This window comes from Paramacrobiotus metropolitanus, unplaced genomic scaffold (assembly GCF_019649055.1).
Source record: "Paramacrobiotus metropolitanus isolate TYO unplaced genomic scaffold, Prichtersi_v1.0 Parri_scaffold0000133, whole genome shotgun sequence".
In the NCBI taxonomy this organism is placed as follows: Eukaryota; Metazoa; Tardigrada; class Eutardigrada; order Parachela; family Macrobiotidae; genus Paramacrobiotus; species Paramacrobiotus metropolitanus.
In genome coordinates, this window is record NW_026570353.1 from 180,220 (window position 1) to 199,133 (window position 18,914).

The 18,914-nt window shown below is 44.3% G+C and overlaps 1 protein-coding gene across 1 annotated transcript; it reads right to left on the reverse strand.

The window, feature by feature from the left end:
- Nucleotides 1-9,918: 9,918 nt before the first annotated feature.
- On the reverse strand, nt 9,919-14,878 carry LOC129598942 (uncharacterized). Its single transcript, XM_055497030.1, has 7 exons — nt 14,347-14,878; nt 14,061-14,250; nt 12,250-12,453; nt 11,994-12,135; nt 11,532-11,686; nt 11,287-11,374; nt 9,919-10,624 (listed from the first exon to the last, which is right to left on the reverse strand). Exons 1-7 carry the CDS (start codon nt 14,514-14,516, stop codon nt 10,173-10,175), a joined length of 1,401 nt encoding a protein of 466 aa, XP_055353005.1. The 5' UTR covers nt 14,517-14,878; the 3' UTR covers nt 9,919-10,172.
- Between the last annotated feature and the right edge of the window lie 4,036 nt (nt 14,879-18,914).

Consider the following 18,914-nt stretch of genomic DNA (forward strand, 5'->3'; position numbering starts at 1 on the left):
CTATGATGTCCTTGTCATGAGCCTTTAGATCCATGAAACGCACTGTATACTCTTGCTGATTAGGTGTGACTACATGCTGATCACCATCCGCTCGGCAGTAAATCGCCGGTGGGTATACGTTGTTCGTATAGAACATCATCTCTCGGCCGGGCTTCAGAAACTGCGAAGCCGGCAATATCTTGTCGCTGGCAACGTAGCCTTCCCCGGTTGGGCCGAAAGGGCTCTGCCACGTACAGCCAAATCCCGAATCCTTAACGCTGACAATTTCCCCTGGCCACCACATTCGCTCACCCCGACTGTGCTGTACAAACACTTTCTCTTTATACGCCAGCACGGTGTTACCGATGCAGAAGGTGGGCATACGGCGAGATTCGCTGAGGAAGGGCAGCGTTTCCGGTTTCATCGTGGCATACTTGTGCTAATACAGCTCGTGCACTTCGGACGGGAGCAGTACACCGCTCTGCAAGAAATCTCGAGAGAATGAATGACCGCTGCTTATTCAGGTTAGTGTCCAGTAAATATTGCCCGCTTACCTTGGCCGGCACATCCGCTAGGTGCGTGCTGGTCAACAGAGGAAACCGCACAAGAAACAGTGCTTCACCCAGCACCTGACGTTGATTGGCGCCGGATAGGTCCAAGTTGTCAGCTTTGCATGCTTCCAGCGCCCACCTATAAAACAGCTCACCAAGCGTCGAAAAGATGACGTTGTCCACGTCGGACGGTACCTCTCAACAGCCAAATAGATGTTATGCTCGGCGGCGACGAGCGTCTCACTCTGCAAAATCATCGCGAGCGTCTTCTGCTTAATGGCCACGAAATGTTCGGACTGCAGGACATCTTCAGCGGAAAGGTCGATAAACTGTCGGCAGCGCTTGATAATTCCCTCGGCATGCCACTCAATTCCCTGTAAAACAGAGAATGTTGCCAACCAGTTGAGTACTGAGGAAGTCGCTGCGTCTGCGTCGACGAACGTTCTCCAAGACGTTTAGACAGTTGTCGATGCTGAGGTCAGTGAGGTGATCCCTGACGAATCGGTAGCATTTCTCCACCAGCTGCAGCACACCGTACTTGTCCGCGCACATCCATGTCGGAATGACGTTGTCCACGTTCAGCTCATCCGCGGCGTCAGTGTAGATGAAGCTGCAACGAACCAGCACAACTGAAGAAATTTTTAAGACAACGAACGATGCAGCTGTAGTTCACAACTTTTTGCAATTGTTTGTATTTTACCAGCTTGCAGTAACATGCTTAGTGTTCGTCACACATGTATTTTCGTTGGCACACGTACTCTGTTGCTTGATAACTCTCACTATTTTTTCCGTTGTGCTTAGGCTGATTTGATCTCATCCCTAATGGAAAGTCAACCATAGAGTATATATGCCACACTGCGATGTTACCAAAATAGCGCTCTGTTCATTTGGAATTTTCATCCGTAATCAACTGCCACTAATTACTGTTTTTTTTTGTACGAAAAGTTGGTTAGCACCATTTTCCACGATTGCATACCACCCCAGGTAGTTACATTAGCACAGTCCCGACCTCGCGCATATACCTCAGCATATTGCTAAAAGCATCCGCCGTAACATCGGGGATATCGACAGGCGTCTCTCCGGTTTCAGCTAGATCTCCATGGAACATGGCATGGAATGCAGCGTTGCGCAGGCACATCACATACCTGCAAGACGGCGTACAGTTCCTCAGAGAAAGTGACGTGCGGTTGATGCATCGGTTTTATGCTGGAATGGGTTTACTTGTGACTTGTGTGCTGAGAAGATTTTCGCTTCCCCATACTGCCGTCCGACCACGAGCTGTACATCAGCAAACTCTCCGCTAGCCAACGATCGCTTCAGGCTGCTGACGAGCTCGGACTCAACATCTGGCTGCTCGGGGCATATCGGGTTATGAGACATTCTGGAATAGTGAAACCGTAGATTCAGTGTTTGTTGATCGGGATCCTTCAACACGCTAATGCGCAACCCGTGCATAATGAGGTTAGTAATGAATACGAGAGATTACTGCCATATTTAAAGATACGGCTTTGCAGAAGTGGGCATTCAACTGGCTTGATGACTTGCCGTAAAAAAAACTCCATCAGTAAATTAAGTTTGTAATCGAAGCGTTAAATCTTAGGACACTTGAAGGGGCAACTGTTCTCGAATTCGAATTGTTTTTATATGTCGAATTTGCAAATGCTCTCGCGCGGGCTCGCTGCCAAGTGCCACGTGAATTATGCCGCAGGCAAAATGACACAGCAGCCCGTGTGTGGTGAGAACTGACCATACGCAACGCTGAGTGGACCGGGCCCAGTTGGCAGTTTCGGCGAAACTGCCAACTGGGCCCGGTCCACTCAGCGTATGCCGTCGTTACCTGTGATCAGTTTCTTAAGCGTTCTTGAGCGGAAGCAATGATTCCCCATGAGGCAGCCGCTAAAGCGCTTCTTGCACATGATTTATTGAGGATGCCGGACTATGGGACATTACAGTAAAACCGCAGTGAAACCGCAGCCTAAATTATACTGCTGCCACTTACTGAATCGATGCTGATGTTAGTGATGTACGCCGATATTAATGATACTTTACCTCTGTCAAAGATAAAGAAATACAGCTGGGCCGGATATAAACAGATCACGAAAGCCAACACAGGGATTCAAACAATTAAGTATAATTCACATTCGATAACGCCAACCGTTGTACTGGGCGACCGACTACCAGTGGGTTCTGTGGTTGTTATATCAATAATTACTTGTTCTGTCCTAGTAACCGGTTGTGTTTTCGATGTGCTCACGCCATGTGTAACGGTTGCCCCAGCGCCGGTAGTCACAACAAAAGACTACGGCAACGCCCGCATGCGGCTGAAAATTCACGCCGCTAAATCGACTAAATCCAGCCATGGCAGGCTGGACCGGAATCAACCCCCTACACCAGGCGGTGCTGACTTGCTCCCGGAAGTACGTTTCTCGCGATACTGTAGTTTCTGTCTCGTTTGTTTTTTTGGATAGACAATAATACCACTAGTCGTGTTCGTGAGTACAAGTATTTACTCAGAAATCCTGCGCGCTGATCAACTGAGAGAAATACCGTTAAGTATTAGGAAGTGATTCGGAATACCATCGGAAGTGATTCGTAATTTCCTGCTGCTGATAGAGGAAGCCAGAACGATTGGCCTGGAAGTAAATATTGCGAAGTGCGAAGTTTTTTTGTGCGGTGGCACGGAAGCACAGCGTACATCGGCCGCTTACGACTTCACCAATTTGTTCCCTGGGATAGCCATTGTATCAGCCGATAAACTGAACTTGCTCGGCTCCCCTCTTCTACCAGCCGCCGTCATCCCGATGATCAACGAGAAAATCAGCCAGCTCGGTGTTATGTGCGGCCGCTTGCAGCTAATTCCTAAACATCAAGCGCTATTCCTGTTGAAGAATTGCCTAGGAGTGCCGAAAATTGTTCACATATTGCGCACCTCTCTCGCATGGATGTTTCCACAAGAGCTATACAGACTCGACCAGGTATTTCGCGAGGCGGTCGAAACAATTACCAATGTTAGGATGGACCACCCAACATGGCTCCAGGCCTCCCTTCCTGTTCGTTTCGGTGGTTTGGGAATCAGACGCACCGAGAAGCTAGCTTCCTCTGCCTACTTGGCATCGGCTTCTTCGTTGCACCAACTAATTCCCAGATTATGCCCGACACTGACAGTAACGGATGTCACCACCGCCACGCGAGCCTGGAAGTTAGAGGCCGACACTGACGAACTTCCGAGGGAGGCTTTCCGACACGTCCAGAAAGCTTGGGACACCCCTACAACCCTGCAGACATTTTCGAGGCTAACCGCACTACGGACTTCACAGGAAGAAGTCGCGCATCTCAAGGCGGTATCAGTCCCGGAAGCAGGCGTGTGGATCCATGCATTACCGGCTGCTTGCCTCGGTAATCTGTTGGAAGACAACACTTTTCGCATAAGTGTTGCGCTACGTCTGGGAGCACCGATCGTTACTCCACATGTGTGCGTTTGTGGTGGGCTGGTCGACGAGCTGGGCCGGCACGGACTTCGCTGTAAGCGGTCTGCCGGAAGACTTCCACGACATGACGGAATCAGCGCGGAATTCACTCGAGGCTTGAAGTCAGCCGGTTTCCTTCGAGAATGGAGCCAAAAGGTCTATCCGTGAAAGATAAGAAAAGGCCAGATGTGATCACCCTTATTCCGTGGAAGCGCGGAAAACCGTTGGCGGTGGATGTTACCTGTGTGGACACGCTGGCGGCCTCATATATCGACCGCACTTCCGTAAATGTCGGCGCGGCAGCCGAACTCGCGGAAAGGGGAAAGCTAGCGAAGCATGCCTGGCTGCAACCAAGGTACGATTTCGTTGCTGCAGCCATCGAAATTTACGGACCTTATGGGGACGGAACTAAAAAGCTAGTGGAAATGGTTGGAAACGGTATTGCGACTTCCACTGGCCAGAAGCGGGCGAAAGAGTTTTTTAAGCAGCGAATATCTATGCAAATACAACGGGGAAACGCGATTTGTGTAATGGGTGCGATCCCCGATCAAGATAGCATAGAGGAAGTGTTTCTGTTATAAATGCTGTTTCGTTTTGGTACATAGTTTGTACTCGTATCATGATACTTATTAAAGGTCCTGGGTTAAGTATTACAACGTCATGCCCAACACCTCTAGGGATGCTATAGCATACAGTCTCTGCACTACTAAGCCACAACCACTGCTTCGAAATTTTTAATAATTTTGTATTTTTTTGCTATTTTACCAATACGTACACATGTGATTTAATAACTTCCTACCCAGAGTGAAGATAAGCATGCCGAACGATAATTACTTGCAACTGCCACGCTAAAACGGCAGCTACGCGCTCTTAAAATTAGTACGGAATCAGTACACGAACACAAAAAAATAGAACCTTGCGCTGAATAATAATACGATAAACTGAGGTAACAAACAGTATACACATACTCCAGTATGGTAAAGGTCATTGATATTGGTACATTCACATAATCATTTGTATTAATCGCAGGCGCGGTGGAGAATCGAAAAACAGAATGTGATGTTGTCGAGACGGCTCTGCCTTGTGCAAAGTTTCGCCGAACTCTTGTATGAACAAGGATTCGGTGTTTCCCGCACACCAACTCTGTGGTGCCACTTGATCGAGCCGCTATACAGTACAATTTTTTTGAACTTTACTGCAGTAATTTTTTTGTCGTGAGTTAGGTTCTGACTTTGGCATTCGCAATAATAATTACTTATGCACCGGTACAGCACATAATTAATGAAAGCTATTCAACTGACGGGAGCGGAAGTATGCACCCTCATGTACTAGATTGAATGCCAAGATACTGAACTATTTCGATCTTTATAACTGTTGAGAGTTGAAAAGTTTATTTATCCCGTGTCTCATTTGCCGGAGAATATTTTGAACGTACCTCTGATATCCGAAATACCGTATTTTGGTAAGTTCCCTCTCGATTCGGAAGCCCATGCCGAAATATGTGCCCCACTTTGATGTCATTTTTGCAATGTCAGTGCATATATAGCAACCTTATGTTATTTTATTGACTTTCCATTAGATGATGTTTGCTGTCATACTGGACATTATTGGTGTCGTACGGCATTCCCGTGACAACAACTATGTCAAATACAGGAATTCACCTTGGAGGACTATTTTTTTCGGAAAAAAAACGGATTTTCTTGGACTGATTAGAAGTGCAAGTGCAGGAGCCATTGATTGTCATGTGCCTTAACGGGTTCCGCGTGAACAGTTCTTTTTACAAGTTTTCAAAATAATATTTTTTTACTTCGAATCACGAACCACCTACGTGTTTTTTTCCCGCAAACGTTTTGTCCTTTTAAACCGAATCAGGTAAATCAGAAAAACAAACGCGAGCGCCACCGTTAGACTGCATATATTATTCGTCCCGAATCATCCGTAAACCTTACACCCCGTTAGCTGCTCTAAACCTTATGTTGTTCGCTTCGTGAACCATCAGATCAATGAAACGGACAGTGTATTCGTGATGATCACACTTAACGACATAGCGAATACCGTCCATTCGGCAAAACGTAGCACGTTTATAACCGTTTTCCGCAAAGGCCATCATCTCATGGCCAGGCTGCAAAAACCGGGAAGCCGGAACTATCTGTTCGCTGGCAGCATGACCTTCACCGGATCCGCCAAACGGTTTCTCCCACGCATAGCCAAATCCGCAGTGTGCAACGCCCACAATTTCCCCTGGATGCCAAACTAGAGTATCCCGGGTCCGCTCTACAAACACCTTCGCCTTATACTCCAGGACGGTGTTGCCGATGCAGAAGGTGGGCATGCGGCGGGATTCCGTAGAGAAGGGCAGCGAAGCCGGTTTCATCGTGGCAAACTTGTACCGATACAGGTCGTGCACTTCCGACGGCAGTAATATACCGCTCTGCAAGGGTATCAAGCATGCCACTCCGTTTTCTAAATTGCCGGTAAATTGTTTTTCTTGATTTTGTACTTTTATGGATTCTTTATAACTTAACAGCCTATCGTAGCTATCGTTAATTCGTGGCCATCCATACAAATGCAGCGGGGAAACGCGATGTGTGTACTATGTAATACGTACAATCCCTGACCAGGATACCACTGATGAAGTGTTTTTGTTATGAATTTATTTTTATATTTTCATACTTGATTTGTACTGGTATCGTGATATTTACAAACAGATTAACCTAAAATCAATTAACAGACGGCATCTGGCGACGTTGTTGCTTTTCAAAAACCATTTTTTATGTTATTCTTATGTTATAATTTTTTGAAAAAAGAAGGGGTAATTATGTAGTTTCAACCACCTGCTAGTAAAAATACTGACCGTTTACCTTGTCAGGTCCATCCGCTATCTGCGTGCAGCTGAGCAGAGGAAACCGCACAAGAAACAACGCTTCACCTAACACCTGACGTCGATTGGCGCCGGATGGGTCTAAGTTGTTGGCCTTACATGCTTCCAGCGCCCATCTGTATCAAAGCCGATATTAAGCAATAAGAATATCGTGTTGTTAAAGTCTTTTCAGTTACCTATCGACAGCGACATAGATGTTATGCTCGGCGGCAACAAGCGTGTCGCTCTGTAAGATCATCACCAGCGTCTTCTGCCCAATAGCCAAGAAATGTTCGGACTTCAGGACGTCTTCAGCAGATCGGTCGATAAATTGCCGACAGCGCTTGATAATTTCCTCAGCATGCCCCTCCATTCCCTGTAAAGCAACCATTAACGTTGTAAGCCAGCTGAGTAATACAGGGTGGCTGCGTAGACGAACATTCTCCAAGACGTTTAGACAGTTGTCGATGCTGAGGTGTTCCCTGACGAATCTGTAGCATTTCTCTACCAGCTGCGCCACACCGTACTTGTCCGCGCACATCCACGTCGGGATGACATTGTCCACGCTCAGCCCGTCTATGTCGTTAGAGTAGAGAAAACTGCAACGAATATACAAAGTAGCACACATACCGCAGCTGTTTGCCATACGGGTTATTCCGATTCAATAGTAGTTTACAACGTGCTGCATATCCGACAACAAATACTTATCTGACGATATGCAGTATGATTTGATCTGATATCCCCATTGCTTGGTCAACTATAGAGTATATACGCAGCGCTGAAATTCTGTCAAAAGAAGCTTTCTGTTTATTTGGACTTTTCGTCAGTAAAAAGTTGTCCCTATGTAGTGCCATTTTCCACAGTTACATACTTATTATTCTGTGACGTACGAGTACTAGTACACAGTACTGTACACACTGCATACGAGTACGAGCCATTTCCACGACATTCCTGACCAGTGTCCTGGCGACGCTGCCAGTGAATATCTGTATACTGTTGTTGTTGTGTTGTGTTGCTGATTTAGTTGTTAGTTGATTAAAGACCAGGGCAGGTCAATACGCGACACATCCCGATCCCGGATGGTAAGTATGGCTGTCAGTTAAAACTTAATAACTGACAGGTACATCTATAATCGAAACAAAGTCTACCGGGTAGGGCATACGACCGCCCCGACCTCGCCTACCTCAGCATATTGCCAAATGCATCCGCCGTAACATCAGGAATATCAACGGGCGTCTCACCGCTTTCAGCTAGATCTCCATGGAACATGGCACGGAATGCGGCGTTGCGCAGACACAGAACACACCTGCAAAAATATCTATCACAGTTTCCCAGACAGCATTAAAATCGGGGGGCGGAGTTTACTTGTGTGCCGAGAAAATCTTCCCTTCGCCGAACTGCCGTCCAACCTTGAACTGCACGTCAGTAAACTCTCCACTAGCCAGCGATTGCCACATACTGCCGACGATGTCCGGGTCAGCGTCTGGCTGGTCGGGACGTGCCGGATTGTGGGACATTCTGGGATAGTGAAACCGGAGCTTGAATGCTGAATGGGCTCCTTCCACACGCTGATGCACAACTAGTGTAGATTAATGATTACGACGGATTCCCGCAGTAGTCGCAATTACGGCTCCGCAGTTGGCATTCAACGTTGGCAGTTGGCATGGGAATCACATAGTGAAAAAGTCTTAGCCCTGCGATACTTACAGGGGCAACCGTGATTTCAGTTTTTTAGCTTCGAAATCTTATTAATGTTCCAAAGGCTCTCGGTGCCACGTCAGTACTCAATAGTGCCGCAGGCCTATTAGCAGTACTGCCCGAGTGGGGTTGAACTTGACCAAACGTGGTTTTGACCGGAAGCGCTGGTCGATCTCTTATACCAGGCGGCGCTGTAGTGCGATGGGAAATACATTTAGCACGGTACTGTGTACTCGCTTCCGTTTTATCGGGTTGATATGAAAGGAAGACTTGGTGGCAGTATAATTTTTGTATTGCTTATAACATTTTTGCTATTAGCAATATTCTTAAAAATAAACTTGAATTAAATGTTGTGCTTGAGGTTTTGAATTAGCGTGTCACAGGTGACAAAACAGGTAACCTGGAAATCAGAAACCTGGAAATCAGAAGTGTCATAGATGCACTAATCATAAAGACTTATTTCCATAATATTCCAGTTGCAAAAAAGCTACGAGGATCCTTTTGGTTATCAATTTATTCAGCTTAGTTATTTTTGTAAAAGTTTTTGTAACTAATATGTATGTGTCATCTGAGGTTGCGGTAATATCTTTACTATATTATCCGCCAATGGGAGCGCACAAAACCGACTAAATATAACTAAATATAAACAACATAACAACACCGGCATGTTGCTACAACAGTTGCCATGCTGGACACAAAGGTCATCACCGATATTATGTTTCGTGACATCGCACTAACGCCGCAGCATGGTATAACCTGCTTTAAATTTTTGATAACGAATTAATGGTGCTACCGGCGACATAATAACACTCAAATAACTCTGAATTAAAAATACTCGATCCGCCGTTTCGCTCGTGCGATCATGTAATTAAATCTGAGTAGAAAGGAGCCCATCATGATTTTAATTAATTTGCAGCGGACGAGTAAAACCGGGATAGAAATAACTGGGTTGAGTTTTTGCTGACGCGAACACAGAGAAGATAAATAGTTCCATAATCCATTACATCTGATCTGATAGCTTCTGCTGTTAAAAAACTGGAACGGCTTGGGAGATATTCGACGTGCGAAACAGGGCTAGTCGATCACCGGAAGCTGAAGCCGCACACTTATTCGAAAGGTATTCTGCAAATTCTCTTGTACTGTATGTACTCTAGAGCTACGGTTGACTTTTACATACTCGTATATTCCGACAAAACTAAACTTCCGCCAATTACACTGTTAATTGTTTTCGTACAAGAACGACGAGATAGTTTTATTCTCTACTTTCTACCTTAAAAATAACAATATTAAAAACCAGTTCATCGTTTCTTTTATTTCTTGCCAAATGCCAATACAACACGACCTTACTTTAAAAACCCGAATATCGACAGCACCATAAAATGATAAAAGAAAATCGGCTTAAGACATTCATGAACTGTAACAGAGTCGCCGTAAAAAATACTGCAAACGCAAGATCCAAACGCAATACTCATTTCACTATCAGAAGAACTAGAAACTCTAGTTAAAAACCTATCCACAGTGAGCCAATATTAATTTTCGCATCAAGGATAAAACTTCTTAGTCAAAATCAAAGGCAATCCAATCTATTTTCGCATGTCAACTAAAGCACGGAGTTACTCAGTAGGTCATCGTCTTGCGTCCCGTCGCTCGCACACTGTCCTTGGCCACTGGCAAGGCTTGCTCGTTGGCTCGACGAACGGGCCGCGCGCTAACTCCTTTAGTCGGAACACTGTCGCCTCTCGTGTTCGCAGACCGCAGCGGAACACTGGAAGCAACGGACTGAAAGCGTTGCATTACGGCCGGCAAGCCGCTTCCAGGGGTTCCACGTTTTCTGGGATTCGATGCTCCTGGTACTTCAGCCGGTGCTGCACGCTTACGCGTGTTCTCCCGTTCGGCCGGCGTAACAGGGACATCCTCCCGGGAATCCACGGTGCCACGAGACGACGGTGAGACAGTGGATAAGGCGCTGCCCGGAGTTGATTTCCTATTGGCCGGAACCTGGCCATCCTTTTTAAAACTGGCCGCCCACACTAAATTCGATTCCAGACCAGGTCGTTGCGAAAAGGTTTCTACAAACCGTATATCGTTCAACAAGTGGCCGAGCCAGTGCCAATCCTATAATATTATTACTACTACTAATCTAGCTATAATAACAGAATAAGAAGGTGGACAAAATTCGTGTATATCGCCCTTTTCTGAGCGACACAAAACGCAAAACTTCTTCGATGTTCGTTTATCATTCGATAGCGCGGCAACCTATGTAGATGAGCCAAGAAAAGTCAAATTTGAGAAAACAAAACCAGTTTCGAGAGAAAAATCGAAAACTTAACATGTAAAATCAAAAACCCGGATAAGTTGCAACTTATAATAGCGCAGAATGGCAAAACATGGGAAGGGAGAACAAATTTGGATAACTATCAATTTCGGAACCTGTGCAGTGCATGAAATTTATCTGATTGGTGACTGATGTAGAAACAGAAACCAAAGAGAAACCAAAGAGAAATTAGGAAACCAAAGAGAAATTTATTCCCTAAACCAAAGAGAAATTTATTCCCTTTCGGGAGAAAAAGTTTGCATTTCATGCTTAAGGTCGTCGCTGCAGTCACACTCAAAGAGATGGGCAAATGTTCCAATAGATACTGTTAACAACTGTGGACCTGCGTTTATACTATTATCGCATTATTTATTCCGCGCAATTTGCGCTGGATATGCTAGTGTCGTTCATATTTACCAAAAGCCGCAAGTTTTTCTTCCCAAGAAACCGCGAGATTTTGCAGTGCGAATTGCAAGCATTCCATGACTTTTCCATTATCCAGGCTCTGCAAAATTTACATCCAGTCTAAATTTGAACATAAGTACTTCTAACAGCTGAAATAAAACTACAAAATAAACAATAACTGGATAAAAAGTAGACCTCATCATACAAAAAAATTTCCGTAATTTGCAAGTTTTTGTATGCAGCTGGCATGCTCGTACCTGCGCCTGTGTCCATTTTGCGAACTTCAATAGAATGGTCCCAGGGGAACAGGAAAACGTCCACGCATCGTCCACCAACCCGCCGTCGGTGCTGACACTAACGATTTCCGCGTTTTCCGAAGCAGAATCGCCGACACTGAATGTTCGCACGGTACCTAGAGATGGGCACACTAAAATCAGCTGATCTTTTTCGGTTTACCTGACCAACACCAAAACATAGTTTATCAAACTTTAATGATAAAAAAAGATCAGATGAAGACTCCGCACACCACCTTTGGCTTCTGATACCACAAACAGGACACAAGTTGTGCCGTCACAAGATTTCGTAGTCACGTGAGCCATAGTACTACGTCTTTTCGCTTTGAACAACACTGCGCTCACAAATCTTGTGATAGCGCTTCATATTAACTTTCCCCTAAGTTTAGTTTAGTTTTTTTAGTCTGCCCATTTCTAAGTTGGTACCTTCGTCTTTCACGGTGTAGGGAAATGCTTCAGCCGAAGCAGCGGGGAGTGCCGCTTTCGTTGGGAAATCATCATTAAAAACTTCCAGCATGTATTTCCAGGATACGCTGTTCAGTTCGCTCAGCACATGGTTCTCATGGGCCTAAAATTGTCAAGCACATTCAAGGTAACAAACCTTCTATAAGTCCTTTCTGTCAACTTATTCCGCCGTAAACGACAGCAAAAAACACAAGTGCAATTGACCCCATCCTCTTACAGCTAAAATACTGGCCAATTCCACAGCGACACTGTAAGCGGCTGTTTTACAAGCGAGCCCAAACCGTCCTTTCGCGTCTTCAGTAGCTAAAGTGTCCAATAAGTCCAGAACACGGATCAGTGCTGGATATTCCAATGCAGAACAAGCCCGGGCTCGGTAATTGCCCAGAGATACCGCGATCGCAACAAGAACTTCATCATCAATCTAAAATAAAAGGTTATCGTGCAATGTATACAATAAAATCATTGACGGTATTTCCCCAGCCACACACTAAGAGTAGAGCGTCGGCCCATTATTAATAATCCTAACAATGTTAAATACAACAACTCGTACGGTCGTTTAAGCTAATTTCCCATGTTCATCGAGGTTCGATGGCAAGAAAATGTTCAGAAAATCACGCCGCTTACCAGAACCAGAAATTTTTGCTGTACAAGAGCAAATACGAGGCACATATGTTTACAGAAACTATGTTAGCACAGCGTATTTTATTCATTGTAACGGTAATTAAGTGGCGAGAGTTTCTAAACATGTACAGTATACTTAATAATTAATCATGTTAATAATATATGTAATTAACGTCTATTCTCCAAAACCAGTTCTTCAAAAATAAAATCAAACGAAACGGCAACTGCTGTGATTAGGTACATGGGTGGCCGAAAGCGGCCAAGGTCAAAACGCCGGCTGCCCGGCAGAATACTATTGCAAACATTCGCGGTGTGTCACATAGATCTAGGCACTTCACACACTTGCACATAATTTAGCAATAACAATGAATAATGATGTATCTTTATCGGCATGCTTGTCGGATTGCGAAGGTGTATTTTTGTACTTATTTCTAGTCCTGAGAAAAAATAAATAACAGTTGGTTTTACTGCAAAAATCGCTAGAAACAGTCGCTTTTACAGTTTTACTGCAAAGATCGTTTTAAATTCAACAAAAATACTAAATTATACGGATTTTACACAAAAATGGTCCGTTTTTAAGCAATACTCACTTTACTTGGTTGAAGAACCCACTTTTGAAAGAATTTCGGGGGGGGGGCGGCGGGGGGGGGGTCCCCTGTGCCTTAAATTCGCCACTGGGGCCGAGAATGCATTTTTGCGGTACGAACTATGAGGTACTAGCTTCGAGCCGAAATATTGCAGAGGTTGATGTACAGTACCGGGTGGCTGAGCAAAATGGCCGTCTGATTAAGAGAAAATTAATTACTTACTAATGCAAGAAGCACTGATCTGGATTAAACTAATTTCTGCAAGGGCAAGATCTTAGCTCTACATTTCAGTTATAGCAACATTTTCTGTAGCACTCAGGCATGCAGCAAAAATGTCTAAAAAATTTAGGGAATAAAAGTGCATTTTTTTTCGAAAAGTAACAAAATGTGTAAACCGTGTAGCGCACCTGGCGCAAGTACCACGCCAACAACTGTTTTTAAAATTGAAAGAAGCAGATAAAGAAGTTGAAAAAGTTAGGTAAAGCAGTTCAAAAAGTTCAAAAAGCTCGTAGGGGAAAGAAGTGGCGCAAGATTATGAGCTTTGCGACCTGGGACACGATAAATTTTCACACGATTTCATTTGGACCCATTGCTAGCGAGCATGTCTTAATTTTTTTTAGCAGGCTTCACTGTTTTTAGTAGTAAATACAATTCTTTAACGAATGAGTGTAAACACATTACGGTACGGCGAATCGTTCGCGAGAAATAAATCAAAAACGGAGATTGCTATGTATTCTGTATTATACTCGTATGTACACTCACATATTCGTCGAGTCTCTACTCTCGCCACCTACGTAAATTCAAAAATCGGCCTACGCACCTCTAGGAACTTTGCAGCAGAAATCAACAGCGGAATTTCGGCATATCTGGCACGAAGAAATCCGAAATACATGGCGTCGATCCACGCTCTAGCCTGCTCATAGGGAACGTGATCGTTCAACTCCACGGTTCGTGAAAGCGTCGAAAGACAAGACGGTTTCAAGTACTTCGAGCAGGATGCAACAACCAATCTAAGAAACAAGCCGTCGTTGACTCGCTGGATGTAAAACATGTGAAGACAAGTTCCGCCCGCGCAGTGCGCGGTATATGAGTTTCCATGTGCTTACTTGTGGCACAAGATCTCCGTGGTCTTCGGCGCATCTTCAGCACCCTCCCCTTGTGTCTTGCTGGTGTTTGCCACAATAACCAAGTCATGGAGGGTTCCCTCGCGGTAACATTCTTTCTGAAACTCTGACACTCCCGACCACTGTTTGACGTCCACAATCAAGGTATCCATGTGAAAATCAGAAATACTCGTATAACAAAAAATTGCCCAGCTGGGAATAGCTTCTATAAGAAAATACCAGAACAAAATATGTTCGATTTATTTCATCAAGGACTGTAAGGCCGCGATAGAAAACCGAAACAGTTCACGATTCACGAATGAGTCCAAATAACACAAATCACGGTCCAAAAAGTCGTATCTGTCTGTGGTCCTTGTTTTCTACCTAGTGAAGACTGAAAAGATTGCCTTGCCTGGCTCACAATGCGTTCTGAAAATCCTGTATGGCATCCGATTTGGGTCACATTATGCAATCGCTGATCCGGGATTTCCTGAAGTGGCTATTCTGCGCCAGACAGCCTGTGCAGTGTGCATGTTATGCATTTGGCCGGGCTAAATTTTGTATTGGCCTAGCCTCTGCTGTAGCAAGCACTGCCAAGCAGACAGACAGAATACATGACAGGCTTGATTACGATTTTGCTGTGACGGACCGTCCTTCGGTCTTCGTTCATTCGGTAGCGAATTTCAGATTTCACAAAACAAGTTCCGTCCAGTTCCACTTTCGGGTAGAAGTTGGCGTTACGGGTTGATTTACGTCCGTTCGCGACGTAAGGCGCCGTAACCCAACGTCGTTGGCTGATGCGTAAAAACTATCTGCCTTACGTGGATCTGTGCAACGGCTCAGCCATATGACTGAGCGAGAAGGCAGCGTATGCTGCCTGTGGATCTTTTTTGTGTGCTCTAACCGCCTCCCCGCGAGAAGGTTGGTCACGCTCTCGGCACTCTCGATTCGATTTATTTTTCCAGCTGTACGTCACTACAAGTGTGCATCCGTACAAGCATTTTAAACGCCGTTTAGTCTGCTAACGTACTGTTTATCTGACGCGGTACTTTCTAGTGAACGGAGCCTAAGCCATGTGAAATCTAAAATTCCCTGGTGTCTATGAGTCTGCGGACATCACAGGTTTTATCTCCCTCTTTATATGAGCAGTCATGTGCAATTGTGATTCTATGTTTACCGCCGTGTGACCTTATGGTGCCGTGTGTCACCGTATAAATCAGCTGTATTAACGTTCCGTGCATCCTTTATGATGTAGCAGTGACCTTTATTGCCACGTAACAGCGCCTTGTTAACTTATGGCTTGACTGTTTTATTTTAAACCTGTTTTCCCCCAAAAATGGGGGAAAGTACTCTTCTACCACCCTACAAGTTGAAAATGTTGAATTCGATGAATGTCTAAGCCAGATCGATAAATTTGCCTCCCGATTGTCGCAATGTGAAACATCGGAAACTCGCGCCGCACAGTATGGGCTCATCTCCGGCGAAGTTGAGCCATTGTTTATCATCACGGATCGTCTTCGAAGTATATACCAACACATTTGTCCTGAAAACTCCAGTGTGCCAGATCATCCGAATACCACATCCGTGGCACCAGAACCATCACGTTCCAGACCCACATCCAATCGTCCATCTATCCCGTTGCCAGCACATTCGTCTACATCTACGGATAATGCCCCCTTTAGTCATGCAAAGGCTGCACTTCCGCCTCGTTCGTTTGCTTCCATGGCCAGATCAAATCAAGCCGGTGGTAGTACGGGCGGAATAAGCCATGCTTATTCCGCCAACACTAATGAAAAGCCACCGGCTCTGATCTTAAAACCGATATCACCTTCCCCCCGACGACCGTTCTCGCACTACTATTGCCGAAATGAACAAAATTTCCAATGCGCTGAACAACATGCTTCCAACCGGCACCGTTGACCTGAACGTATCCCATATGAAAGCCATCCATGGGAAAAGTGTCCTTTTGGAATTTAATGACACCGAAAGCGCCAAAAGGGGTAAGGAAATCTTAAGTAAGCATGTCAATAAGATCGGTCTTGAGGTCGTTGAAACAAAAATCCCATTGCATAGAATGATTGTGCGCCGTGTTCCGACTGATTTATCCGACGATGTCCTTTTGAACGAAATTCGCGTAAAAAATCAACTTGCCGCTGATTGTACAATTAAGGTCGTCACTAAATTGAAAAACTTTCGAGATATCGTAACTACGTGTGCGGTAGTTTTTGATGTTGATAAAGTGACTCACAACCTTTTGTTAATGAAAAAATCTTTGCTGATTCGTTGGTTCGTCTGCCCCATTGAGGATCATTTTTACATTCCGCAATGTAAAAATTGTTGTGCCTACGGGCACACAGTGTCGAAATGCAAGAGCGCCCGCGCTGTGCATACTGTGCTAAACCGCATGCGGCTGCTGACTGTACTGAGGCTGACGATTTTGTTGGTACTTGTGTGAATTGTACTGACAAAGGCATTGAATTGCCGCATAATCAGCACTGGGCTTTTGATTACTCATTGTGTCACTCTTATAACGAAATTCGAAATACGCGGTACTTTTATAATAAAAATCTGCCAAAAAAAGGTAACTTTTAACGATAATTTGTCAATTACCAAAACGAAATCTTTGAGTATTTGTGTGTCACGAAAACAAAATCGTGGTTACTTGCGCGTGCGTTTCTGTAACATCAACAGTGTTTTTAATAAAAGTGCACAAGTCAGGATGTTTTGTTCCGAATACGACGTAACCGGTCTTGTTGAAACGTGGGACAAAGATCACTATACTGATTCTCTCTTCGCTGATCAGCGCTCTTTTGATGTCTTTAGAAAAGCACGGGTTTATGACTCTGGTGGAGGTGTTGCTCTCGCTATCCGCTCACGCTATAAAGCGCACAGGCGCATTAATTTAGAGCATCCACAGCTTGAAACTATTTGTGTCGAATCTGCTGATCTAAATAAATTCTTCATTGTTTACTACTCACCGCCTAACAAATCTTACTCTGACATTCTGCTGCTAATTGAACACCTGCATGACAAATTCTCTCCAGCTATGCTTAGTAGAAGTGTTCTCGTCGGCGATTTCAACTTGCCAGACATTAACTGGCAGCTCCGTTCCGCACGATCGAATGCCGGTAAACATCTTTTATCTTCTCTGAAACTGTTCAATTTCCAGCAGTTAATTACTTTCCCCACTAGGAAACGCAACTGTCTTGATCTGTGCTTTGTCTCTACCCAGCAGTTGTGTTCTAACATTATTCCTGTTGCACCTCCCTCAACATTGAACGATCATATCGGCCTCCAGTTTGATTTGAGAGTCAAGAAGTGCAAAGTCAAATACGTAAAATAAAAAAATGGTTTATTGATCCCAGTAATGTGACCACTTTTCGTGAAAATCTGAGTAACATCGACTGGAGCAGTGAATTCAGAAATGACAATGCTGAAGAGCGGGCGCATATTTTTGAAAGGAAATTTCTGGATGTTGCTAACTCATCATTTACATTTAAAGAAATCAGCATAAAAACTGGCGTTACTCGTTATCCTTATGCCATAAAAAAATGTTACGCGCGCGCGATAAATCTTTTAAACTGTATCGTTGTTCAGTTTTCCCGTCAGTGCGCTCCGTTCGAAAAGAAAAGTGGTTGAAATTGTCAAAAATCGCAGAAACGGCTTTGAATAAATTTGAAGCACATCGGATTGTAGAAGTCGCAAGCAGCTACCGCAATAATCCAGGTAAATTCTGGCATTTCATGAAATCTAGAAACAGCATACAGTCTATTCCTCCGCTCAAGAAAACCGATGGATCTTTTGCGAACAGTGATATCGAAAAAGCCGAAACCCTTAATGAGCAGTACTGCCTTCTCATTCAGTGTGTCCAAAACATTGTGATAGCACTGCTTCGGACATAGTGTGCAATAATTTATCAACTACTGAAATTGATGAGAGTTTAATTTTTTTGCAACTTGCTTCTACTTCCACAAACACATCCAGTGGAAAATTTGAAATAACAAACAAATTACTGAAAACTGCATGTCAGTCGATTGTGCGCCCTCTTAAATTGATTTTCGATTCCGCTTTAAACGAAGGTGTGTACCCTGAAGCATGGAAAGTTGCGTACGTTGTTCCCATCCCCAAGAAAGGCTGTGACTTAACTCTTCCTGGTAGTCACCGTCCAATTTCAATGCTGAATCCGATTTCTAAAAATTTCGAGCGTTGTCTGTCGGAAATAATACGAGGTCATTTACAAAAAAATTGTGCATTAGGTGATCATCAGTTTGCTTATCGTCGCAACAGGTCTACTGAACTGGAAATTTTTTATTTTGTGAAAACAGTGTCTGATTTTATTGATAACGGAATTGAAGTTGCCGCCATTTTTCTTGATTGTTCTAAAGCCTTTGACAAATGTGATCACCAAAGTCTTGTTACCTCACTTATAAAACTGAATATTTCCAGCACGGTGGTCCATTTAATCTTTGACTATTTGAAGAATCGAAAGCAGTGCGTTTCTGTTGGCGAATATTTTTCGATAATTTTGAAAGTAACAAGTGGTGTGCCACAAGGGTCAAATTTAGGGCCGC